This window comes from Saimiri boliviensis, chromosome 17, assembly GCF_048565385.1.
Source record: "Saimiri boliviensis isolate mSaiBol1 chromosome 17, mSaiBol1.pri, whole genome shotgun sequence".
Classification (NCBI taxonomy): domain Eukaryota; kingdom Metazoa; phylum Chordata; class Mammalia; order Primates; family Cebidae; genus Saimiri; species Saimiri boliviensis.
Genome location: NC_133465.1, coordinates 63067548 through 63094107, shown reverse-complemented (window position 1 = coordinate 63094107; position 26560 = coordinate 63067548). Strand labels below are relative to the sequence as shown.

General features: G+C 49.8%; 1 protein-coding gene across 2 annotated transcripts in view; it reads left to right on the top strand.

Annotated features, from left to right (window-relative positions):
- SDK2 (sidekick cell adhesion molecule 2) overlaps positions 1-26560 on the top strand; it is a 317714-nt gene that overhangs the window by 213595 nt on the left and 77559 nt on the right. For both annotated transcript variants that reach the window (XM_074388917.1, XM_010342476.3), the window contains exons 11-18: positions 1934-2101; positions 3052-3154; positions 10614-10790; positions 11135-11271; positions 12211-12358; positions 15423-15563; positions 19194-19375; positions 20360-20475. In XM_074388917.1, coding sequence (XP_074245018.1) covers positions 1934-2101; positions 3052-3154; positions 10614-10790; positions 11135-11271; positions 12211-12358; positions 15423-15563; positions 19194-19375; positions 20360-20475 — 1172 coding nt within the window. The remainder of the gene's footprint in view (positions 1-1933; positions 2102-3051; positions 3155-10613; positions 10791-11134; positions 11272-12210; positions 12359-15422; positions 15564-19193; positions 19376-20359; positions 20476-26560) is intronic.

Genomic DNA, 26560 nt, shown 5'->3' with positions numbered 1-26560 from the left:
CAGTCTTCAGAACTAGGCTCTGGAGCCAGCCAGGTTGGGTTCCCATGCACACTTGTGCACTGCGCAACCCGAGAGAGCATCTCAACGGGGCGCGGTGGCTCATGCCCGTAATCCTAGCACCTTGGGAGGCCGAGGCTGGCAAATTGCCCTGAGGTCAGGAGTTCAATACCAGCCTGGCCCAAAGTGCTGAAACCCCATCTCTACTAAAAATACAAAAATTAGCCAGGCGTTGTGGCAGGTACCTGTAATCCCAACTACTCAGTGGACTGAGATAGGAGAATCGCTTGAACCTAGGAGGGAGAGGTTACAGTGAGCCAAGATGGCGCTATTGCACTCCAGCCTGGGCAACAGAGCGAGACTCCATCTCACACAAACAAAAAAAAAAAAAAAGAGAGAGAGCATCCCTCACATCCCAGCCTTGCCAGGCTCAAGGCCCAGCTCTTCATCTTCCAAGACCTGCTACCTGGGTGAGTTATTAACTCGCTCTGAGCCTCGGGTTCCCCATCTGTAAACTGGTGACAAGAATATACGTACCCCAGGGTGACGTGAAGACTAGACTGTAGCGTGCACGTGAGGGGCCCGCGCTGTGCCTGGGAGGCTGGGAAGCCCAGGAAGGGGTAGGTGCTTGATGATGAATCTTATTCTGGCAGTGGCTGTCACCACTGCAGGAAGGAGGCCCTCCCTCCTACCCTGGGCAGCTCAGAGGGCTCCAGACGGCGGGGCCAGCAAAGCCCAAGCCACATCCCCAAGTCCATCTGCCCTGTGTGCTGCTGCTTCTCCTCTTCATGACTCTCCCCATGTGTGCGCGCACACACACACACACTCACACACACACGTGTGCATACACACGTGCCAACACAGTTGCTCCTTCACACCTGCAAGCCCTGGCTCAGAGGTGCCTCCTTCAAGAACTCATCCTGCCCCAGCACCCAGCCCTCCCCTTGAGCCCTGCCTCCCCCAGCCCTCCCTGGGAGCCCTGCCCCCCCCAGCCCTCCTTTACTCCCCACCGTCTCACACACTCGGTCACCGGCTCATTCACCTGGCTCATGGCCTGTCTCCCTGCAAAGTGAGGGGCATCGGTTTTGTCCACTACTGTCTCCCAGGACCTAGAACAGGGTCTGGAACACCGTAGCCACTCAATTAACACACCCACCAAAACACTCAGCAGTGCTCTGCGCCTGCGCACATGTACAAATGGACACTCTCGACCCCCGGGTGCACACATGGAGATTCTCCTCCACACAGAGAGGGGGGGTTTCTTTAAAATAGACATAGTCACAAAGACCGGCACTCCCAGGCTCCCTCCGCAGGTGCACCTGCACCCTCTCTTTCTCCCCCTCTTTCTCTGGCCAGGACCCTCCCAGGCTGGGCACCAGGCTCCCTGGGTCCCCCGCAGAAGGAGGTCCGTCCTGGTCAGGGCTGCTGCTGGGGGACACCGTGTCCCTCTCTACCCCACCCCCACTCCAGACGGCTCCCGTCACTTCCCTCCACTCCCTTGAAGGTGACTCTCTCCAGAAGCATCCTGCCGCAGGATGCCTGTCATCACCTTGTCAGAGCTGTTTCCCCCCCAGCCCCCCCACCCAGGTGCCAGCTGTCTCTGAGGGCTGTGCTGGTCTGCTGCTCACCGTCATCAGGAAACTGCGCCCCCTTCTCTGGTGAAGGGCACGCGGTGTGGCGGGCACAGGAGCATCGGGGGACATGGGCTCTGGGCTGCCTGCTCAGAGCCCCTATGACCTCATGCCCGTCCGTAAGCCAGAAAGCTCTCCGGGTCTCAGCGCCCACCCCAGCCCCACTGCCATCTGTCCTCATCTTCCAGCATTTCCAGAACCAGGGGCCTGCAGGGCCCACGCTGCCCTGGAGCAGCCATGGAGGGACAGGTGTGCCCTTGGTGGCGGGGAGGCTACAGGCTGACCCCACCGTGTTTTGCCCTCAGGGGAACGCATCCTGGCCAGCGGCTCCGTGCAGCTGCCTCGCTTCACACCCCTGGAATCGGGCAGCCTTCTCATCAGCCCCACACACATCTCCGACGCGGGGACCTACACCTGCCTGGCAACCAACTCTCGGGGGGTCGACGAGGCCTCGGCAGACCTAGTTGTTTGGGGTGAGTGTGCAGAGTCACGGGGCTTTATACACCCATGTGTGTGTGTGTGTGTGTGTGTGTGTGTGCAAGCCACGGGACTTTATACACCCGTGTGTGTATGTGTACATCCCTGCAGCCACTGCAGGCTTGGGACAGCTACGGGGCACAGGCTCACACCACCAGGGTCTCCACCCCAGCGTCTGTCCCAGCCAGGGCCCTTCTCATCAGAGGGACAGTGACAAAGTGATTCCGAGCCCAGGGACTAGGAAGGTTCTGCCAATGATGCCATGCTTGGCCAGCTTGAGAGAACACTGAGGTTATAGGAGAGTTGTCTTCATATACTTTAGGGCAGAAATTGGCTAATTTTTTCAAGAAAGGGCCAGATCGTAAATATTTTAAGCTTTGTGGGCCAGACGGTCTCTGTCACAACTACTCAACTAACTTCCGTTTTATCTAGAAAGCAGCCACAGACGGTACGTCATCCAGTGGGCAGAGCTGTGTTCCAGTAAGGGTGTATTTAGCCAGAAAGGCCACCTGCTGGATTTGGCCCCCAGCCTGTAGTTAGCTGACCCCTGCTGTAGTAGAACTTCTCAAGCCACTTCCAACTTGGGATCCACACCCAAGATACCTGGGGGCCACTTGTCTGGGCTGAGCCTAGGGGCCCTGGTGGGTGAAGCACTAGACTAGAAAAACCCTATTTTGACCCTGGCCAGACCCTGATATGCTAAAAATCTGGTCCTGATTATCCATAGAATTTGGTCTCTCCATCCCACCCATGGTTTGTGAGAGCAAGATTTCACGAGCCCCCGCTATGCTGCGGCTTTGAGAATTAAAGTACCAGGGAGCGCAGTGTTCTTGTTAACCGTTTGGGGACTTTTGCAATGGTACGTGGTCTGCCTTCATCCACCCAGAGTCCAGCCACATGGCCCCCACACCCCTTCTCACCATGCTGTCTCCGCTGTCCCTTTCAGCCCGGACCCGCATCACCAAGCCGCCCCAGGACCAGAGCGTCATCAAGGGCACCCAGGCCTCCATGGTGTGCGGAGTGACCCACGACCCCCGCGTGACCGTCAGGTACTGGCCCCCGCTGTTGACTCCAGGCCAGAGGGGAGGGGGAGCCTCTGGCAGTAGCGTGCTGCTGGGCAAGTGTCCACACCAGGGAGGTGAGAGCTGCGGAGCACACCTGCTCCTGGACGGAGGAGCTGAATGCAGGGCTGAGAGGTGGGGGATGTGACGTGAACACCCGGGAACTGAGCTACGCTGAACTGAGTTCAGCCAGTTTCCAAAGTGGGAGGGAAAGGTGGGAGAGATGCAGAAAGATGAAGGAAAGAGGAACGGAGGAGGGGGCGAGGTGGGGGGAAAGAGGAGGCTTGTGGGTTGGTAAGCATGGAAGGCAAGGAGTTGCCCTCTCTGGACCTGGACGCCACTGCTAACATCCCTCACCTCACCCCACCCCAAGTCTTAGGCCCTCTGGCCTCTGAATGGGCAGCCGAGGGGTCTGGGCAGGCGGACATGGGTCAGTTATAGGGGTGGGGCAGGAGGTGAGTCCTGGGGGAGCCTCCCAGAAAGGCGCATGAGGGAAATGGAGCATCCAACCCGAGGTCACCCCACCATCCGCCAGGGCCAAGCCAGGGGAGACATTGACAAGGGACTTGGCCTCCAGGGAACTCAGTCCCTCTGTGGAAGCCGCTAAGCGGGCTGGGAGGAAGCAGCCAAGAAAAGCATAAAAGCCTCCCAAGCCCCTGGACCAAACCCTGCCCCCACCCCCAAGGCTTTGGAAGCTTAAACCAAGAGGAAAGCGCCTGCCTTCTCCGCCTTGAGTTCCAGAATGCGGAGGGACATGCAGCTGCTTCCTTAGAACTCAATATTCCCTGCGTGTTGCTTCTCTATTTTATGAGCAATATCACTGTCAAAGCAACTGGCAAGGAGGCTGGCAGGGGCCGGCGCCCTGCGCAGGGAGAAATGGCCTCCTTCTCCTCCAGCCGGAGGCAGCTGCGTCCTGGGGCGCCATCTGGTGGCCACTGGGCCTGTGACAGTCTGTACAGCCACATTAAATGAGACTCCGGGAGTCTCCAGGTTGGCACTAGGGGCTCTGGGCTTTTGGCCAACACCGATTCTTAGAGAACACATTGGCGGCCCCAGTTTGAGGAACATCTCATCAAGTGTTGGCCACTTCAGGCAGTCATCATGTGACACTAGCACAAATGCAAAAATTTACGTAGATGTGTTAATAGTTAGAAGATTGTTGACGGAGATTCCAGAATATGCTTATTTCTGGGTTTTGGCAGATTTTTCTTTTTTTTTCTTTTCTTTTTTTTTTTTTTTTTTTTTTTTTTGAGACGGAATTTCGCTCTTGTTACCCAGGCCGGAATGCAATGGCGGGATCTCGGCTCACGGCAACCTCCGCCTCCTGGGTTCAGGCAATTCTCCTGCCTCAGCCTCCTGAGTAGCTGGGATCACAGGCACACGCCACCATGCCCAGCTAATTTTTTGTATCTTTAGTAAAGACGGGGTTTCACCATGTTGACCAGGATGGTCTCGATCTCTTGACCTCGTGATCCACCAGCCTCGGCCTCCCAAAGTGCTGGGATTACTGGCTTGAGCCACTGCACCCAGCGCGACAGATTTTTCTTTAAAAATTAATATACAAACTGTAGGAAAGGTCCTGGGAGAGAAACAATGTAGAGTACTGCTGTGCGTCCCGGGCGCATTCATTATGTAGTAGCTACACTTTTAGCATTCAGTAATTGGGAAATTCTGTAGTAACAAAAGGCTGTATGTATCAATTCAGTATACTTTAAATCAGATTTTATTTATAAAAATGTCATTTTTAGGCCGGGCACGGTGGCTCAAGCCTGTAATCCCAGCACTTTGGGAGGCCGAGGCGGGTAGATCACGAGGTCGAGAGATCGAGACCATCCTGGTCAACATGGTGAAACCCCGTCTCTACTAAAAACACAAAAAATTAGCTGGGCATGGTGGTGCGTGCCTGTAATCCTATCTACTCAGGAGGCTGAGGCAGGAGAATTGCCTGAACCCAGGAGGCGGAGGTTGCGGTGAGCCAAGATCGCGCCATTGCACTCCAGCCTGGGTAACAAGAGTGAAACTCCGTCTTAAAAAAATAAATAAATAAATAAATAAAAAGTCATTTTTCTAAAGATGACTTATTTATAAAAGTGCCAACTTATATTTGAGAAAACATACATTGTATTCGTTCTCTAGACAGTTACTGATGCATAATGAGATTCAGGGGTTTCTTACAATGTAACCCTTAGACCCACCCTCTAGCGCCCCTCCTCCCCCAGTGACCTACAGGTCAGAAATCCCTGTTCCAGGTTACTGAAGGGGGTCCTCACCTTAAATGGAATTAACCATCTAGGGCCATCTTTTCAAGATGGGGGTGGGGAGAAGACTCATCCCCTCATTCCCCCCTAAAATTGGCAAAGTCTATGCCCAAGGCCACTATGCCCAGTAGCTCCCACCCCAGCCTGTCTTCCTTAGACTGGGGGGACAGGGGCATGTCTTGGGGGTGGGGTGGGACCCAGCCCTCGGAATTTTTTTAATATATAAAATTCATGTATTTTTTATTATACTTTAAATTCTGGGGTACATGTGCCGAACGTGAAGGCTTGTTACTAGATATACTTGTGCCATGGTGGTTTGCTGCATCCTTCTTGAGGTAGTGCTGGGGAATGGGGTGGGACCCAGGGCTCGGCGTTTTTAAAAAGCTCCCCAGGTGATTCTAATGTGTCACCAGGATTGCAAGCCCTGCTCTAGCTGCGAAACGCAGCAGGAGGTGGGTGCTCACATAACTGCAGTTTTCCCCTTTGAAAGGAATGGCCAAAACTGCAATTTCTTTTGCACCAAATTAATACAAAAGATCTCAACAACCAAATCAGACTAAAGTGATGCCGCTGAAGCCTGAGTAATAATGTGTTCTCAGAGCAGAGCCGGGTGCAGGGCTGAGGGTCGGGCAGGTGCGGGCTTCCAGCATGAAAATCTCCAAAACAGTTCTAGAAAAAAGCGCTTCTATATGGGATCTGAACCCAGAGCTAGACCAAATCTGATCAATCTACTTTTAGCCATTATTAATATTACTAAATATTTTCATTTTTTTCTTATTATACAACTAAGTCATTCCATTTTGGGAGAAAGACACAGAAAATGCTCATGAGCAAAAAAGTTTAAAAATGAGAAAGAAAAGGTAGAAATATCTGTTTCCCTCAATTCGAGATCATCACTAATAATATCCAGATGTCATTTTAAACTAGAAACGTGCTGTTTGTTAATCTGATTTTCCCTTAAGAACCTATTATGAGTCTCTTTCCATATAAATAAATATTTTTGTGTAAACTTAATTGCATAATTATTCAGCAGTCCATTATGTGGATATGGTGTAATTTATGTTTACCAGTTCTCTATTGAAGGAATTTGGATTACTTCTAAAATTTTGCTAATATTAAGAAATATCACTATTGGTCAGGCATGGTGGCTCACGCTTGTAATCTTTGCACTTCGGGAGGCCAAGACAGGAGGATCACTTGAGTCCAGCCTGGGCAACATAGTGAGACCCCATCTCTTAAAAAAAAAAAAAAAAAAAAAAAAAAAAAAGAAGGAAAGAAAGAAAGAAAAGCAGAACTACAAATGTCCTTGTGACTAAACCTTTGACACATCTTTGAGTTCCTGAAGGCTGTTATCACCTAAATCCAAAAGGACCCTGAAAATCACTTACCAAAATTGCTTAATAGCCGGTTATATAACAGCAGATTGTTAGGAAAGTTTCTATCCTATTTGAATTGAATAAACTCATGGATTGTTTTTCTTTTTTTAACTTTTTTTATTATGAAAAATAATAGTAAGAGTATGCTTAGTTTCGTAGGAACTCACCAAACTGTCTTCCAAAGTGGCAATATCCTTCTTCGTTCCCACCAGCACTGAGGGAACACTCTCCCTGCCTGCATTTGGTGGTGTCATTGCTCTGATTTTGGGCCGTTCTTCTCTTCCCCCCACCCCCTTTTGAGACAGAGTGTCACTCTTGTCACCCAGGCTGGAGTGCAATGGTGTAATCTCGGCTCACTGCAACCTCCACCTCCCAGGTCCAAGTGATTCTCCTGCCTCAGCCTCCTGAGTAGCTGGGATTACAGGCGCCTGCCACCAAACCCGGCTAATTTTGTATTTTTAGACGGGGATTCACCACATTGACCAGACTGGTCTCGAACTCCTGACCTCAGGTGATCCACCTGCCTCAGCCTCCCAAAGTGCTAGGATTATAGACGTGAACCACCAAGCCCAGCCAGATTTGGGCTATTCTAATAGCTGTGTTGTGATGTCTCAGTGTTGTTTTAATTCGCATGTCCCCGATGCCGTATAACGTGCAGCATCTTTTCACTTCCCTGTTGGTCTTCTGTGTACCTTCTCTGGTGAGGCAGCCATCAAGGTCTATTTTTTAATCAGGTTGTTTTCTTATTGCTGAGTTCTAAGAGTTCTTCATATATTTTGGATAGCAGCGCTTTATCAGAGATATCGTTTACAAATATTTTCCTCTAGCATGTGGCTTCTCTTTTTATTCTCTCGAAAGTGTCTGTGGAAGAGCAGCAATGTTTAATTTAGTGAAATCCAGCTTATCTGTTCTTTCCTTCATGGATTGTGCCTTGGGTGTCGTATTTAAAAAGTCATTGCCAAACCCAAGGTCATCTAGATGTTCTCCTGTATTATCTTCTAGGAGTTTTATAGCTTTGCATTTTACATTTAGGTCTGATCCAATTTGAGCTAATTTTTGTGAAGGGTGTAAGATCTGTGTCTGTGTGTCTGGTTTCTTTCTTTTTCTTTTCTTTTTTTTTTTTTTTTTTTTTGCATGTGGTTGTCAAGCTCTTCCAGCACTGTTGAAAGTACTTGTTTTTTATTTTTGTCTTTTTTCTTGTTTTGTTTTCACATAATTGATTTGTTAGAGAAACCAGGTTTTAGAAGACAGAGGTCAGCACTCTTTGCTGTGAAGGACCAAAGAGTAAACATTTTAGGCTTTAAGAGAACCATATTGTCTTGTCATGACTCCTCAACTCTGCTTATACCGCTAAAGCAGCCATATGTAAACAGACACTGTGTAAACAGATGGGCATGTCTGTGTTCTAATAAAACTTTATTTGCACAAACAGGCAGCAGGTCATAGTTTGCTGATCCTGCTATGGAATATTCAACATTCCGCATTTGGCTGGCTGCTTTCTCACGGTGTTGTTTAGCTGTTCTTCTATCCCCTGTATTTCTAATTCAATTTCAGTATCTGCTAATTAGATTCACGTTCAATTGTTTTGACACAAATACTTCAAGGGCCGTGATCTCTGCTTCCTAAAGCACCACGTTCTGAAGCAGACTGTCTGCTCGCCATAGGTTATTTCTTACATGGGAGTTACTCTCTGCAACTAAATTTGTTTTTGAGTAATATTCTGCCCATCCTATGAGTGCTGGCAAGGGTAACTCCTTTCTAAATAAAGAGATGAATGGAAGGGAGTTGCTGTTGTTGATTTCTAAATAGGTATTAAAAGCCTTCAAAACGAACTCAGCAATTTCACTGCTGATGATTTGTCCTTGAGGAAGTGATTTGGAATGGTTGTAAACATTTTGCCATAAGGACCACAGCATTAACTATGATATCAGAAAAGAAGGGGCTAAACTGGATGTCCAATACTATAAGGATCGGTTAAATTGCAAAGCAACTGTACTGAAACATTGTGAGTCTAATAAAAACAATGATGGTGTGGAAATGTCACATCAAAAAGAATTTATGATATTTTTATTGAGTCAAAAAGCAGCTTTAAAAACAGGATGGCTAGCCAGGCATAGTGGCTCGAGCCTGTAATCCCAGCACTTTGGGAGGCCGAGGCGGGTGGGTCACTTGAGGTCAGGAGTTTGAGACCAGTCTGGTCAACACGGCGAAACTCCGTCCCTACTAAAAATGAAAAAAAAAAAAAAATTAGCCAAGTGTGGTGGCACAGGCCTGTGATCCCAGGAACTCGGGAGGCTCAGGCAGGAGAATCACTTGAACCTGGGAGGTGGAGGCTGCAGTGAGCCAAGACTGCATCACGGCCCTCCAGCCTGGGCAGCAGAGCGAGACTGTGTCTAAACTTAGTTAATTAATTAGCAAATTAATTCACCCAATATCACAAAGCTGGAAAGTGACAGAGCCAGCATTTGGCCTGAGAGTCTGACGCCCCAACATAGCGGTGCTGCAGTGCGCCAACTTTCCGTGCAGGGAAGGAGGGTCTAGAAGATATGTGAGCACTCAAATGTTAATCATGGTTCCCCATTATCGGAAAATGTTTGAGTTTTCTTTTTCTTTTCCTTTCTTTTTTTTTCTTACCTGTACTTTCACTTTTCTGTTGGTTCTGCTAATGGTTTTCGTGGGGCGATTTTGTGGTTTTTTGAGACAGAGTTTTGCTGTGTCGCCCAGGCTGGAGTTCAGTGGAGATCTCAGCTCGCTACAACCTCCACTTCCAGATTCAAACGATTCTCCTGCCTCAGCCTCAGAATAGCTGGGATTACAGGTGCCCGCCCCCATGCCTGGCAACTGTTTGTGTTTTTAGGAGAGATGACGTTTTGCCTGTCCCTAGGCTGGTCTTGAACTCCTGACCTCAAGTGATCTACCCACCTCGGCCTCCCGAAGTGCTGAGATTACCAGTGTGAACCACCGTGGTTCTGCTTTATAACTTAAGTTTAAAATATTACAGAGTCACTCTTCCTAATTATCTGACATTCTGTAAACCCAGATAGTCCTGGGAGCCAGCAGCCCAGGCCCCCACCCTGTACCCCACTTAACCAGGGCTACTTGCAAAGCATCTCAGCCACCACCCGGTTCCTCACACTTGCGCTGAGAACCAAGGGCAGCCTTCCCTGGGGTTGCTGCATGCCATCCTGCCCCCCATGGTGGGCACTTCCTGCTTGTTGATGACAATGATAATGGTTGTATCTCCTCAAGAACAATTCCAGAGAAGATATTTTTTCTTGTCAGGCACTGGTGTGTGTGTAATTTCTCAAGTCCCCTTTGTACCGACTGACCGAAGCTAAAGTGATTTTTTTTGGACACTCAAGTCAATTTGTCACAGTGATGCATTGATATAATGATTCCCCTCATAAAACTAATTCCGAAATGTAGTCTATGCGGAAATGTGAATTTTTTTTTTCCAGCTGTAATCTTTTAACCTCTTCAGAAGAATGCCTTTCACTGGCTGTTTTGCAATCGCTTCTGGCCAGAAGCAGCAACGCTTTGACCCGACCTGAACCAAAGGTGTGATAACTAATGATGACTTGACTTAATGCATTCGCTCTCCTGGACACGGCACCCTCCCTGCAGGAGTGACGGGCTTCCAACCTGCTCAGCCTTCGACAGTCTGCTCCCCGGTCCCACTGTCCTGGCCGGCTGTTGCCTGGAATTGTCCCCTGCCCAGCTTTGGAGCTAAATTCTCAGGACAAGCTCCAGGTGGAGTCTACCCCCGAGGCGCCTTCCTCTCCCTCTATACTTATGGGTTCTTCTTACTTTTAGGTACGTCTGGGAGAAGGACGGGGCCACCCTGGGCATGGAGAGCAATCCCCGTATCCGCCTGGACAGAAACGGCTCCCTGCACATCTCACAGACATGGTCGGGGGACATCGGCACGTACACGTGCCGGGTGATCTCAGCGGGAGGCAACGACTCTCGCAGTGCCCACCTGCGAGTCAGGTAAGGGCAGCCCTCCCAGGCCCAGGCAGGGGAGGTGCAGGCAACAGCAGCTGGCAGGCTCAGAGTCAGCCAAGTCCCTTTTGTCAGATTCCCAGGATCCTTCCAGGCCTTGCTCTCAGTCCGGTTAGGCCCCCCGTCAAGAGCAGGGGGTGTGAGGATGGCTTTAGCAGGGGTGTCCGATTCCAGAGAGAAACATCTCCAGGTAGAGGGCACAAAGGCCACGTTTTACGTCTGATCGAGAGGTGTTGTGGAAGTCCAAGACCCACACAACCTGCACCCGCAGCGTGCCTGTCACCTGCCTACAGACCACACGGGACGCCTGACCACACGTCTCTCTCCTCCAGGCAACTACCCCACGCGCCCGAGCACCCGGTGGCCACACTCAGCACTGTGGAGAGGCGAGCCATCAACCTGACGTGGGCCAAGCCGTTTGACGGCAACAGCCCCCTGATCCGCTACGTCCTGGAGATGTCGGAGAACAGTAAGGTTCCCGTGCTCACCGCCAGCACCCCCTGCCCAAGTGTGGACTCAGGAGGCAGCCCTGGGCTGGGGTCCCAGCTCCCCTGCTTCCTAGTTCTGGGCGTTTGAGCAGATCCCTCCCTCCGGCAGCTTCAGCTTCCTCATCTCTGAAAGAAACACCACCATCTGCCTGTCAGGCGTGTTACCATTGAAAGACATGACACATAACAGGTGCTGAACTCAGGGCCTGGCACAGCAGAAGCTGCAAAGAAAATGGCCACTACGTATTTATTGTTTATTTATGTATGTATTCCCCAAGTCAAATTAGCAGGCATAATTTGAATTGCATTTTATTTATTTATTTTTTTTTTTTGAGACAGAGTTTCACACTTGTCACCCAGGCTGGAGCGTGATGGTGCCATCTTAGCTCACCACAACCTCCACCTGCCGGGTTCAAGCAATTCTCCTGCCTCAGCCTCCAGAGTAGCTGGGATTACAGGCATGCGCCACCACACCCAGCTAATTTCTGTATTTTTAGTAGAGACGGGGTTTCACCATGTTAGTCAGGCTGGTCTCGAACTCCTGACCTCAGGTGATCTGCCCACATTGGCCTCCCAAAATGCTGGGATTACAGACATGAGCCACCGCGCCCAGGCTGGATGGCATTTTAAACATAGCTTGCCTGGAGCTCTTCGATTTGCAGGGCCAGGGGGAGAGACGAAGGCACCTCAGTTCCCATGAGCCCGCCCTTTGTTCCGGCACCCCCCGCCCTCTCCTCCCCCGGGTCGTGTGAGCTAATGGGACCTAGAAAAATGGCATGGTGGGCTGCTCCTGGACCAAGCTGGGGAGGCTCTGTCTTGCCAGCCCCAATGAGGCTGGACTCTGCTGGAAATGAGGAGTAAGAAGCATGCACTGTCCCCGCCAAGATGCCCACTCCTGCCCCGACTCACTGTCCCTGCAGATGCCCCCTGGACTGTACTCCTGCCCAGTGTGGACCCCAAAGCTACCTCAGTGACAGTCAAGGGCTTGGTTCCTGCACGCTCCTACCAGTTCCGTCTCTGTGCCGTCAACGATGTGGGGAAAGGACAATTCAGCAAAGACACTGAGAGGTGAGGGCAGCGGGCACTCTGCAGGGGTGTAGCCAAGACTCCCTCTGGGAGGGGCTGCAGCCGACACTAACGCCAGGTTCTGCTAAGGTTCCCACAAAGGTTTTTTTTTTTTTTTTTTTTTTTTTGAGATGGAGTCTTGCTCTGTCGCCAGGCTGGAGTGCAGTGGTGCGATCTCGGCTCACTGCAACCTCCACCTCCCGGGTTCAAGCGATTCTCCTGCCTCAGCTTCCTGAGTAACTAGGATTATAGGTGCCTGCCACCACGTCCAGCTAATTTTTGTATTTTTTAGTAGAGATAGGGTTTCACTACATTGGCCAGGATGGTCTTGATTTCTTGACCTCATGATACGCCCGCCTTGGCCTCCCAGTGCTGGGATTACAGGTGTAAGCCACCATGCCCAGCCTCCCACAAAGCTTTTTTAAAATGATAAAAATTGCTGGGCACGGTAAGTTACACCTGTAATCCCAGCATGACGGGAGGCCGAGGCAGGCGGATCACCTGAGGTCAGGAGTTCGAAACCAGTCTGGCCAACATAGCAAAACCCCGTCTCTACTAAAAATATATAAATTAGCTGGGTGTGGTGGTGGGCGCCTGTAATTCCAGCTACTCGAGAGGCTGAGGCACAAGAATCACTTGAACCCAGGAGGCGGAGGTTGCAGTGAGCTGGGATCCAGCCTGGGTGACGGAGCAAGACTCTGTCTTTTTTTTTAAAAAAAAAAAAAAAAAAAAAAAAAAAAAAGACACCTGGGAAGGGATGTGGAAAGATCATAAAAATAATTTTTTTAAAAAATGAAAAAAAAATGGAAATTAAATAAAAACAGCAGGTACTTCATGTAAAAACATCACACAGTGATACCCATCTATGTAAAAGGAAAATTCTATCCTCTCCAGCTCTGTAAAACAAGCAGCTACCTCTACCAAGAAGTATGTCATGGAAGAGGTCACAACAGTGTGATACAAAGCCCATGTGCAACGCTGTGCACTCGGCTCTTTAAAAGACACCCGGGGCTTAAATCAATCATGGTGGTTTTGCCACAGTTGCAATAAGCTTGGTCTCTCTGGCTTGTGCTAGGGTGGTACCACTGGGTTCAAGACGCTCCCACGGGAGGGAGCGGTGGCAGGTGGCAGCCGGCGTGGAGAGCAGTTACAGGAGGGTTTACATACTCACTGTTTACTGAGCAGCTACTGTGCGCCATGCCACGTTTGGAACACTGGAGTGGGGATGAGAAATGAATAGATACAGCCCCAGCCCATCTGAAGATACGAAATCACAACAGACAGGCTCAAAGTGTAAGGGGAGGTCCCCTGCAGCTCTCCCGCCCTGCGGCTGCATCGCATCACACTGACTCACCTTCCTAACATGCCTTCACGCCAACAGCCCTGAGTCACCAGGAAAAAGGCCGAGTCCTAACAACTGTAATCCTAGCACTTTGGGAGGCCGAGGGGAGGCGGATTCCTTGAGGTCAGGAGTTCGAGACCAGCCTGGCCGACATGGTGAAACCCCATCTCTACTAAAAATACAAAAATTAGCCGGGCATGGTGGCACAGGCCTGTAATCCCAGCTACTAGGAAGGCTGAGGCAGGAGAATCACTTGAACCTGGGAGATGGAGGTTGCAGTGAGCCGAGATCGTGCCACTGCACTCCAGCCTGGGGAACAAGAGCAAAACCTGTCCTCCCACCAAAAAAAATGCCAAATCACCCTTACCGCAGCCCCTACAAAAACATGGAAGCAGGCGCGGTGGCTCATGCCTGTAATCCTAGCACTTTGGGAGGCTGAGGCAGGTGAATCACCTGAGATCAGGAGTTCAAAACCAGCCTGGCCAACGTGGCGAAACCCCGTCTCTACTGAAAATACAAATATTAGCCATGCCTGTGGCAGGCGCCTACAATCCCAGCTACTTTTGAGGCTGAGGCAGGAGAATCGCTTGAACCAGGAGGCGGAAGTGGCAGTGAACTGAGGTCATGCCACTGCACTCCAGCCTGGGTGAAAGAGAGAAACGGTCTCAAATAAATAAATAAATAAAACCACAGGAGCAAGCAGCAGGCTTAGGAATGCTATCCCTCAAAAAGCAAAAACATAAAAACAAACAAAAAGGGACAGACATCCGTCAAGAATAATTAACTTTGGTTTGGAATGAACATGTGTCTGTGATGTAATAAATACACTTAGGCAGAACACAGCATCCCCCAGCTATGCCAGAGAAAGACATGCTGTCACGCTTGGCTCGCAGAGGCAGGGTGGGTGCCCTTGGCTCTCTCCACCACACGCCATGCCTGCCCTGCTCCAACCTGGAGCTCAGCTGGCCAGCAAAGGAGGCCTAGTGAAGGGACACTGGCAGTTGGCCACTGGGATGTGACCAACAGTTCTGCTTCTAAAACACGTGGACACTCATGACCTTCTCAGCCCCAACAGCAGCTTCCTTGACAAATAGGAAACTGAAACTTAATCCCTCAATTGCACCAAAAATATGTACGTTAGCATTTTTATTTATTTATTTATGTTTGAGAGAGGGTCTCGCTCTGTTGCCCTGGCTGGAGTGCAGTGATGCAAACACAGCTCACTGCAGCCTCAACCTCCTGGCTCAAGCCATCCTCCCACCTCAGCCTCCCAAGTATTTAGGATTGCAGGTGCAAGTCACGACGCCTGGATTTTTTTATTGTTGTTGTAGAGACAAGGTCTTGCCATGTTGTCCAGGCTGGTCTTGAACTCTGGCCCTCAAGCGATCCTCTTGCCTCAGCATCCCAAAGTGCTGGGATTACAAGCATGAGCCATGACATCTGGCCTTAACAGTTTTCTAAAGGACTCATATATATATATATACACAGAGACTATATATGTAGTACCATTTGAGCCTCAGCTAGTCTCGTAAGATAGGCAAGTAGAGCTTTGTTATAATTCCTTTATAGAACAAGCTCAGAGGGGTTAGGTGACTTGCCCAAATGCACACAGCAGTTGTACAGAATTATCCAGGGTCAGAGCAGGGCAGGGTTCAGCCTTCTCCTAGCCCACTGAACTCCTGTGTTTGACCCCAAGACTGACAGCACTGGTGTTTTGTGATCCAGGGTCTCCCTCCCCGAGGAGCCCCCCACGGCCCCTCCGCAGAACGTCATCGCCAGTGGTCGCACCAACCAGTCCATCATGATCCAGTGGCAGCCGCCTCCTGAGAGCCACCAGAATGGAATTCTCAAGGGCTACGTCATCAGGTGGGTGACCAACCTGGGGACAGGAGCCCAGACCCGAGGGGAGAGGCATGGGGGAGGATCAGGAGTGGACTGGAAAACTGTGCAGATTCATGGCAGGCCCTTCGCCGTCTCGCAAGGACCGGGCAGCAGGAAATGCCTTCACAGTGGTAGGATGGATTTAGGTTAAACACCTAGCAGAACTTCCAGCAGGAAGACCCCTGAACACCAGCAGGAATGGTTGAGAGAGGAGCCTATATGGGCTGATGTAGGAATAGGCCTACAGGGAGACAGGAGAAGAAAGAGGTAACTATCTTATCCAAGGGGCAGGCCCCGTGGGAAGCCACGAATATTCTCAGGAGTGGAAAAACCAGCTGGCCAAAGAATCAATGGAAAAGTGAAAGTTCTTTGTTTCGTTCTTACTGGAGATGAAGCTCAGTTATACAGAACCTTATCTTTGCATCTGACTGAGGGGTTATATAGTAGTAACCTAAATGAGAGTCATTAAAGGTCATTGGCCAGGTGCAGTGACTCACGCCTGTAATCCCAGCACTTTGAGAAGCTAAGGCTGGTGGATCACCTGAGGTCAGGAGTTCGAGACCAGCCTGGCCAACATGGTGAAACCCCATCTCTACTAAAAGTACAAAAATTAGTCGGGCATGTTGACATGCACCTGTAATCCCAGCTACTTGGGAGGCTGAGGCAGGAGATTCGCTTGAACCCGGGAGGCGGAGGTTGCAGCGAGCTGAGATCGTGCCACTGCACTCCAGCCTGGGCAACAGAGCAAGACTCCATCTCAAAAAAAAAAAAAAGTCACTAAAATGTGGTATTCATAAGTTCAGATTCATAAGTTATTTGAAGTTACTGAGAACTCTCATTGATAGTCTAGAGTCTGTCTCACTCCTGCACGTACACACCCTCATAGTGGAGTGGTTTGACTGCTCCACTTATGGTTGATTTTGTTGTGGGTTTTTCATGAATCCTAAAGAGCGGTGGTTCTCAAAGTGTGCTCCCAGCACCTACAGCATCAGCCTAACCTGAGAACAGGTCAGAAAGGCAAATTCTCAAGTCTCATCCAAGACCTACCAAATTGGGAACTTTGAGGATGGCCTCAGAAACCTCCACTTCCAAAAAAAAGTCTTCCGGCCGGGCATGGTGGCTCCCGCCTGTAATCCCAATACTTTGAGAGGCCTAGGAGGACAGATCACAAGGTCAGGAGTTCGAGACCAGCCTGGCCAACATAGTGAAACTCCATATCTACTAAAAATTAAAAAAAATTAGGTGTGATTGTGGGCACATGTAGTCCCAACTACCCAGGAGGCTGAGGCGGGAGAATCACTTGAACTGGGAGTCGGAGGTTGCAGTGAGCCAAGACCACACCACTGTACTCCAGCCTGGGTGATAGAGTGGGACTCACTCTCAAAAAAAAAAAAAAAAAAAAAAAAAAAAAAGTCTTCTAGGAGATTTTGATTCATCTTGAGGTTTAGAGAAGCAGTGTTTTAGGGCATTACAATGCGTTGGAATACTTTGAGGTCCTTAATTTTCCAATAATTAGATGACAAATTATATATGCATTGTGTTTCTCAAATGAGTGATTGATCCATCCTTCGTGTCTGACACCCCAAATTTTTTTTACTTCTTTAGTGTCATGCGTTCTTTTTGCCAGTGGAGGTAGAAATAGGTGTTTTATTCCACCTGGGTGAGTAACTGTCAGAAGAGGGAGGCTGTATCCTAGAGGGAGAAAGAAAGTGAGCCCAGCCTTCTAGGAGACAGCTCTCCTGCCCATGACCCCTCAGAGGCTGAGACTTGCGAGATCTGCCCTGGGACCTCTCAGTGCCCCTGGTTAGCAATCCTCTCCCCCAAAAAGAATAGTCCAGACTGCCGGGCGCCGTGGCTCACACCTGTAATCCCAACACTTCGGGAGGCCAAGGCGGGCAGATCACAAGGGCAGGAGATCGAAACCATCCTGACCCACATGGTGAAACCCTGTCTCTACTAAAAATACAAAAATTAGCCAGGCATGGTGGCACGTGCCTGTAGTCCCATCTACTCGGAAGGCTGAGGCGGAAGAATCTCTTGAACCCAGGAGGCGGAGGTTGCAGTGGGCCAAGATTACACTACTGTGCTCCAGCCTGGCAAGAGAGCAAGGCTGTGTCTCAAAAAAAAAAAAAAAAGAAAGAAAAAAAAAAAATAGTCCAGACACATCCCCTAGACCTCTGCTATCCAGTAAGGTAAACATCAGTCAACTCTGGCTACTTAAACTACAGTTGACCCTTGAACAATGTGGGGGCTGGGGTGCCGACCCCCACATGGTTGATAATCCATGTATAATTTTTTTTTTTTTTTGAGACAGGGTCTCACTCTGTTGCCCAGGCTGGAGTGCAGTGGCTCAATCTCAGCTCACTGCAGCCTCTGCCTTCCAGGTTCGAGCAATTTTTCTGCCTCAGCCTCCTGAGTAGCTGGGATTATAGGCACCCACTATCATGCCTAATTTTATTTTATTTTATTTTATTTTGAGATGGAGTCTTACTCTGTCACCCAGGCTGGAGTGTAGTGGCGCAATCTCGGCTCACTGCAACCTCCACCTCCTGGGCTCAAGTGATCCTCCTGCCTCAGCCTCCCAAGTAGCTGGGACTGCAGACATGTACCACCACATCCAGCTAATTCTTTTTTATTTTTGGTAGAGACAGAGTTTCATTTTTTTGGCCAGTCTAGTCTTGAACTCCTGACCTCGAGTAATCCACCTGTCTTAGCCTCCCAAAGTGCTGGGATTATAGATATGAGCCACTGCACCCAGCCTGCCAGCTAATTTTTGTATTTTTAGTAGAGATGGGACTTCACCATGCTGGCCAGGCTGGTCTCAGACTCCTGACCTCAAGTGATCACCCATCTGGTCTCTCAAAGTGCTGGGATTATAGGCATGGGCTACCACACCGGGCCCAATCCACGTATGATTTCTGACTCCGCAAAAACTTAACTACTAATAGCCTACTGCTGGCCAGAGCCACATCTATAGCAAAGCAGTCGATTAACATGTACATTTGTATGCATTTATGACATACCTTTTTCTTAATTTTTTGATATTTCTAGGCTGTTTTTAAAAATTGTCACAAATCTCCAAAATTTTTTCTGATATGTTCATTTTTAAAACTCTGTATAGCCAGACATGGTATCTCACGCCTATAATCCCAGCACTTTGGGAGGCCAAAGCAGGTGGATCACAAGGTCAGGAGTTCAAGACTAGCTTGGCCAGAATGGTGAAACCCCGTCTCTACTAAAAATACAAAAAATTAGCCAGGCATGGTGGCCCACACCTGTAGTCCCTGCTATTCAGGAGGCTAAGACAGAACTGCTTGAACCTGGCAGGTGGAGGTTGCAGTGATCCAAGATCACGCCACTGCACTCCAGCATGGGTGACAGAGCGACACTCTGTCTCAAAAGAAATTTTGAACTTATTTCCTTGGTTACGCTAAACCACATTTCAAGTGCTCAGCACCTGCCTCTGTGGGCGGGCACTGCGTCAGACAGCACAGATGCAGGACACTTGCGCCATCACGGGAAGTCCTGTTGGACAGCGCTGCCCCAGACAATTTCCTGGGCACGAAGCCCAGCAAGCTGCCTCTGACTCCGCTGTGCCTCGCCTCTTCCCCTCAGGTACTGCCTGGCCGGGCTGCCCGTGGGCTACCAATTTAAGAACATCACGGATGCTGATGTGAACAACCTGCTGCTGGAGGATCTCATCATTTGGACCAACTACGAGATCGAGGTGGCTGCTTATAACAGCGCTGGGCTGGGTGTCTACAGCAGTAAGGTCACGGAGTGGACGCTGCAGGGAGGTGAGTAGAGACAGTGGCCTCAGACTAGGCACGGTGGCTCAGGCATGTCATCCTAGCACTTTGGGAGGCCAAGACCGGAGGCCCACTCAAGCCCAGGAGTTTTAAACCAGGCTGGGCAACGTAGGGAGACTCCCATCTCTACATAAAATTGAAAAAAATTAGCTAGGCGTGCTACAGTGGCACAGCTACTCAGGAGGCTGTGGCAGGTTGGTGGCTGAGCCCGGGAGTTTGAGGCTAACCTAGGCAACATAGTGAGACCCTGTCTCTACAAAAAATGAACAAAACTGTCTCAGTGTGGTGGTCCATACCTGTGGTCCCAGCTGCTTGGGAGGCCGAGGCAGGAGGATTGCTTGAGCCTGGGGAAGTTAAGGCTACAATGAATTGAGATCATGCCGCTGTACTCCAGCCTGGGTGACAAAGTGAGACTCGCTCAAAAAAAAAAAAAAAAAAAAAAAAAAAAATGAAATGAAATGAAAAGGGACTATGGCCTCAAAGGGGCAGGTGCTTTGCCTGCTCCTGATCCTGCGCCTGCTGGGTGCTGTGCCTGCCCAGGCCTGAGAGCCTTGGCTGTGTGGCCGTTCTCACGAGCCCCCTGCTATTGCACTCTGGGGCTGGAATCACCACCCCATGCCAAGCTACCCCACAGCGTGGGAGGACGGAGGAAGAGGAGGCTGGCTTGGACATGGTGAAAGGCAGGGGCTCCAGGCATATGGGGACCTTCTGTGAATTTCACGTGAGGTAGATCATGAAACAGCTTCCCTCCTGAAAACCACGCCAGAGCATTTTTCATCCCCACCCTTTTTATTTACCAGCACCCTGTGAGGTGGGTCAGGCAAGTTTTATTTAACGCAAACTAATCCAGAGAGAATATGAAGGCCTCTAAGTCTACACAGCGAGGGAGGAGGTGGGGTGGGGTGGGGGGTGCAAGGCAGAGGCTATACCCCCGATCTCTGCATTTCTCTCCGGTTCTCTCCTCTCCTCTAGTTCCCACAGTCCCTCCAGGTAATGTGCACGCAGAAGCCACCAATTCCACGACCATCCGCTTCACCTGGAACGCCCCCAGCCCCCAGTTCATCAACGGCATCAACCAGGGCTACAAGGTACACATGGCCTCTCCTCACCCAAGAGGAGGCCCTGAGATCCTCTGGGGAAGGGGCGAAGGGGTGACAGAGGGGGCGGGAGGAAATCCCCCTCTGTTTCTGAAGTCATTGGCTTAAGTCAAGCTGGGAACACATTACAGGAAAGGAGCTGCAGGCTTTCCCCAAGGCCACATGCGGGCCACAGGAAGTGGAGACACTGCCACCCAGTGCCAAGGTCCTTCTCAGCAAGAACCCACAAAACCTGGGTTATTTCGGGCTCAGAGACACCTGGTGTATGGGCCAAGCACGGTGGCTCACATCTATGATCCCAGCACTCTGGGAGGCTGAGACAGGTGGATCACTTGAGGTCAGTAGTTCAAGACCTGCCTGGCCAACATAGTGGAACCCTGCCTCTACTAAAAATACAAAAATCACTCCAGGCATGGTGACTCATGCCTGTAATCCCAGCACTTTGGGAGGCTGAGGCGGGTGGATCACCTGAAGTTAGGAGTTCAAGACCAGCCTGCTTAATGTAGTGAAACCCTATCTGTACTAAAAATACAAAAATTAGCTGGGCATGGTGGTAGGTGCCTGTAGTCCCAGCTACTTGGGAGGCTCAGGCAGGAGACTCTCTTGAACCCGGAGGCAGAGGTTGCAGTGAGCCGAGATCGTACCACTGTACTCCAGCCTGGGTGACAGAGTGAGACTCCATTTCAAAAAATAATACAAAAGTTAGCCAGGCGTGGTGGTGGGTGTCTGTAATACCAGCTACTGGGGAGGCTGAGGCAGGAGAATCACTTGTACCTGGGAGGCAGAGGTTGCAGTGAATCGAGATTGTAGCCATTGCAGGCCAGCCTGGGCGAGAAGAGCAGAACTCCATCTCAAACAATAAAAATAAAAAAGAAAGAAATACCTGGTGTAGCCATGGCCCCATGAGAAAAATCCAGCATTCTCATGCCGAAAGTATCCCAGGCTGCATTTGACTCCATGTAGTGTGTGGTTAAGGGCACAGGATTGGGACTCAGAAAGACTTGGGTTACAGTCCCAGCTCTGCCTCTAGCTGGTGACCTGCACACATTCTATAACACATCTCAGCTTCTGTCCTTCAATCAATGTTTATTGAGCAGCTACTCTATGCACATATCGCACCTCTGAATAACTAAAATAAAGTCGGTTTTCTCGCTTGCAAATGAAGATAATAATAATACCTGCTCCTTGGAGTTGTGCGAGGATTAAGTGAGATAATATTTATAATTTGTTCAGCATAATGACAAACACATTATAAGCACTTGGAAAGTGATTTCAGTAGTCGTAGAAATGCACGTGTTTGCTAGGACTGCTATAACCAAGTATCAGACTGGATTGCTTAAAGCAACAACCTTTTTGGCACCAGGGACCAGTTTCATAGAAGACAGTTTTTCCACGAACTGGGTGGGGAAGATGGTTTGGGGGTGATTCAAGTACATGACATTTATTGTACACTTTGTTTCTATGACTATCACGTTGTAACATATAATGAAGTAATTACATTACTCCCCACGGTGTAGAATCAGTGGGATCCCTGAGCTTGTTTTCCTGCAACTAGATGGTCCCATCTGGGGGTGACAGGCGACAGTGACACATCTCAGGCGTTAGATTCTGATAAGGATCATCCAACCTAGATCCCTCGCGTGTGCAGTTCACAGTAGGGTTCATGCCCCTGTGAGAACTGAACGCTGCCACTGACCGGAGGCGAAGCTCAGGTGGTGATGCGAGCAATGGGGGCCGCACGGAGCTCAGGCGGTGATAGGAGCGATGGGGGCCGCGCGCTCAGGTGGTGATGCAAGGGATGGAGTCAGCTGAAGCACAGATGAAGCGTCACTTTCATGCCTGCTGTGCCGCCTGGTTCCTAACAGACCACAGACTGGTACCTGGTGGTCAATGGGGGTTGGGGAACCCTGGCTTTGTATCTGTGCACGGTTCAGCAGGGTACGAGATTCCAGTGTGGGCAGGATTATTTCTTCTGAGGCCTCTCGCCTCAGCTTGTAGGTGTCTGCCTTCCCTCTGTGTGTGTGTCCAAATGCAGATTTTTTTTTTTTTTTTTTTTTTGAGAAGGAGTCTCATCCTGTCACCCAGTCTGAAGTACAGTCTCGGCTCACTGCAACCTCCACCTCCCAGGTTCAAACTGTTCTCCTTCCTCAGCCTCCTGAGTAGCTGGGATTACAGACACGTACTACCATGTCTGGCTAATATTTTTGGTATTTTTAGTAGTGACAGGGTTTCACTGTGTTGGTCAGGCTGGTCTCAAACTCCCAACCTCAAGTAATCTGCCCTCCTTGGCCTTCTACAATGCTGGGATTACAGGCATGAGCCACTGTGCCCAGCCTAAATGTCCTCTTCTTACAGAGACCCCCGTCACATTGGATTAGGGCCCAATTCTGTCTCCAAATACAGTCACATTCTGGGGTGCTGCGGGTTAGAACTTACACAGATTTTGCAGGCACGATTCAGCCCGTAACAGATAACAATAGTAATACAGCAGTAGTCACTGTAGCCGCAGTCCGTTTGCTTTCCTTGTAACTGTGCTAAAACTAGGACTTTTCAGTCACCCCATCTCGAAATACAGACCTCAGACCGCAGGCCCAGCTCTCTGGTCCCATTTCACATGAGCCCGGTGCCTGTCCTCCCCAGGGACGACTGAAGACAGAGCACAGCATGGGGGATCTACACTTTTTTTTTTTTTTTTTTTGAGATGGAGTCTCACTCTGTCACCCAGGCTGAAGTGCAATGGCACAGTCTGGGCTCACTGCAACCTCTGTCTCCCGAGTTCAAGTGATTCTCCTGCCTCAGCCTCCCAAGAAGCTGGGACTATAGGCACCCACCACCATGCCTGGCTAACTTTTGTATTTCTAGTAGAGACAGTGTTTCACCATATTGTCCAGGCTAGTCTTGAACTCCTGACCTTGTGATCCACCCACCTTGGCTTCCCAAAGCGCTAAGATTACAGGCATGAGCCACCACTCCCAGCCTACGCTGTGTTTTAAAGGGGTAGGACCTGACCCCAGCAACGTCGGGCAGATGGAAGGATGGCGCCAACTTCCTCCAGATTCGGGAAGGGAGGCAGAGATTTGAGCGGAGGTCAGCAGTGAAGCGGCGAGCACTGCAGGCCCTGAGCTTCAGCCCGGGGAACTTGTGACCTCGAGGTGACCGCTGACACATCCCGAAGGCTCCTGCAACCCCTCTGCTCTGTGTTTCCCACAACGAGGATGAATTCTAGGATTTGCTGCCTTAGCGCTGCCTTCTCCAAGGCGGGGGAGACTGGCCAAGAAGGGACCGGGATGAAATCATGATGAGGAGTTTCTGCTAATGTTGCAAGCAAACAGAGGGATGGTCCAGAACTGCATCTGACCCAGCTTTGCTCTGGCCTTGGCCCGCTCGCTCCCAGGAAGGCAGTGAACCCAAGGCCGAGCAGAGCTTTGCAGGGTGGGGAGCGGTGGCTGAATGCTTGGTGCACTTGCTGGCTAGAAAACTCTCCTAATTGGGACCCTGGGGGGAGGCAGGGGAGGCCAGCATTGCTGAAGAGCAGAGGAGCTGAGCTGAGAACAATTAGCTTCTTGCTGCCAATTCTAAGCACAAGTTTTATTTTTCATATGGGAGGGCTGACCTACCAACTTTTAAGGCAAACAGCTCCCCCGAGGGTCAGGAAGCCCAGCCCGTAGCCAGGACAATTAGGGCAGTGACCCATGGTGATCCAGAGCAAGAGGAGGCAGCAGAGGCCACTGAATCCCCAGGTCCAGTCAGTGCCCAGCCCCAGCAGCTACTCGATAAAGGTCAGTGGGAGTGAATTGCCCAGAAGTTTTGCGCACAGGAATTGGTGGAAGAGTAAGAAGAGCTCACACTTTCGGGGCACTTTTCCTGGCCAGGCAGTACACTGAATGCTTCAGTCACGTTCATCTTTCACACAAGCAGCACAGAGACTCTAAGTAGTAGTAGTATCAGCCAGGCGCAGTGGCTAATGCTTGGAATCACAGTACTTTGGGAGGCCGAGGCAGGTGGGTCACTTGAGGTCGGGAGTTTGAAACCAGCCGGACCAATATGGTAAAACCTCATCTCTACTAAAGAGACAAATATTAGCCAGGTGTGACGGCACATGTCTCTAATCCCAGCTACAGACATAGGAAGCTGAGGCAGGAGAATCGCTTGAGCCCAGGAGGTGGAGGTTTCAGTGAGTTGAGATCATGCTACTGAGCTCCTGCCTGGAAGACAGAGCTAGACTCTGTCCCAAAAATAAAAGGAATATTACCATCATCACACCATTTTACAGAAAAAGAAACTGAGGCACCAGAAGGAAGTTACTTGTTCAAGGTCAAACACAGTGACAAGGTCAATGCAAAGCTTAGATTCAAACCGGAGCCTTCACTTTCCTTACATTAAAAATAAAATGTCAGGCTGGGCACCGTAACTCACAACTGTAATCCCAACACTTTGGGAGGCCAAGGCAGGAGGATCCCTTGAGCCCAGGAGTTTGAGACCAGCCTGGGAAACATGGCAAGACCTCATCCTTACACACACACGAAAAGTTAGTCGGCATGGTGGTATATGTCTGTGGTCACAGCTACTCAGGAGGCTAAGATGGGAGGATTGTTTGAGCCCAGGATTTGAGGCTGCCGTGAGCTGAGATCATACCACTGCACTCCAACCTGAGTCATAGAGCGAGACCCTGTGTCAAAAAAAACAGACAGACAGACAGAGAGAAAGAGAGAGAGAGATTGAGAGAATGTGTTATTTTTAATTGTAAATAACATTTTCAATACCAATGAATAAAAGCAGAGATTTTTCTCCCCCTGCTTCTTTAGTCTTCAGCATATCACAGGGGGGAAAAAAGCAATGTTTGTCTGTTGTATCCCTCCAGTGAGAATGAACATTTTTCCCTTTTTGTTTTTTTTGTTTATTTGTTTGTTTTGAGATGGAGTCTTGCTCTGTCACCCAGATTGAAATACAGTGGTACGATCTCGGCTCACTACAACCTCCGCCTCCTTAGCTCAAGAGATTCTCCTACCTCAGCCTCCTGAGTAGCTGGGACTACAGGCACGTACCACCACACCTGGCTAATTTTTGTATTTTTAGTATAGACCAGGTTTTACCATGTTGACCAGGCTGGTCTCGAACTCCTGACCTCAAATGATTCACCCAAAGTGCTGAGATTACAGACGTGAGCCACCACACCCAGCTGACCCCTTTAATTGTGAAAATTTTCAAATATCCACCCAAGTAGAGGAGAGACTGCAGTGGACACCTGTATACCCCTCCCCAACTTCAACAATGCCCAGCTCCCAGCCAGGTCTGTTCCATTTCTGCCCCAACCCTCTGCCTTTCCCCTGGAGCATTTCAAAGCAAATCCCAGGCATTGTATCAGTTCATCCATGAATGTTTCTGGAAAGAAATATTACAGATGAGGTCTCTATTTAAAACAAAACCACAGTAACCACGTTATCATTATGATGGCTAAAAATATCAGCAGGCCCCGTAATATCATCAGCTATCCAGTCAGCCTTCAAATTTCCTTGATTGCCGCATAATTTCTGTGACTCGTGGTTTTTTACTTGCTTCAGGATCTAAATGAAGTTCATACAATTGCAGTCAGTTGAGGGGTTTTTTTAGGTCTCAGTTATCTATTGATTCTCTCTCTCTTTCTCTCTCTCTCTTTTTCTTGTAATTTATGGTGAAGAAACTTAGTCATTTGTCCAGTAGAATATTCCCCAGTCCCACAGTCTGGATTTCGCTGATTGCACCCCTGTGGGGTCATTCAATGCATTCCTCCAAACACCAGTGTTACAGTAAATTGGAACTTAAAGCTAGAGGCTAATCTGATTTAGGTTTGATTTTTGTTGTTCGAAATATTTTACTTCAGGGTGCAGTGGCTCAGGCCTGTAATCCCAACGCTTTGGGAAATCAAGGTCAGGTGGACCATCTGAGGTCAGGAGTTTGAGACCGGCCTGGCCAACATGGCGAAACCCCGTTTCTACTAAAAACACAAAAATTAGCCAGGCGTGGTGGTACATGCCTGTAATCCCAGCCACTCGGGAGGCTAAGGCAGAAGAATGGCTTGAACCCAGGAGGCAGAGGT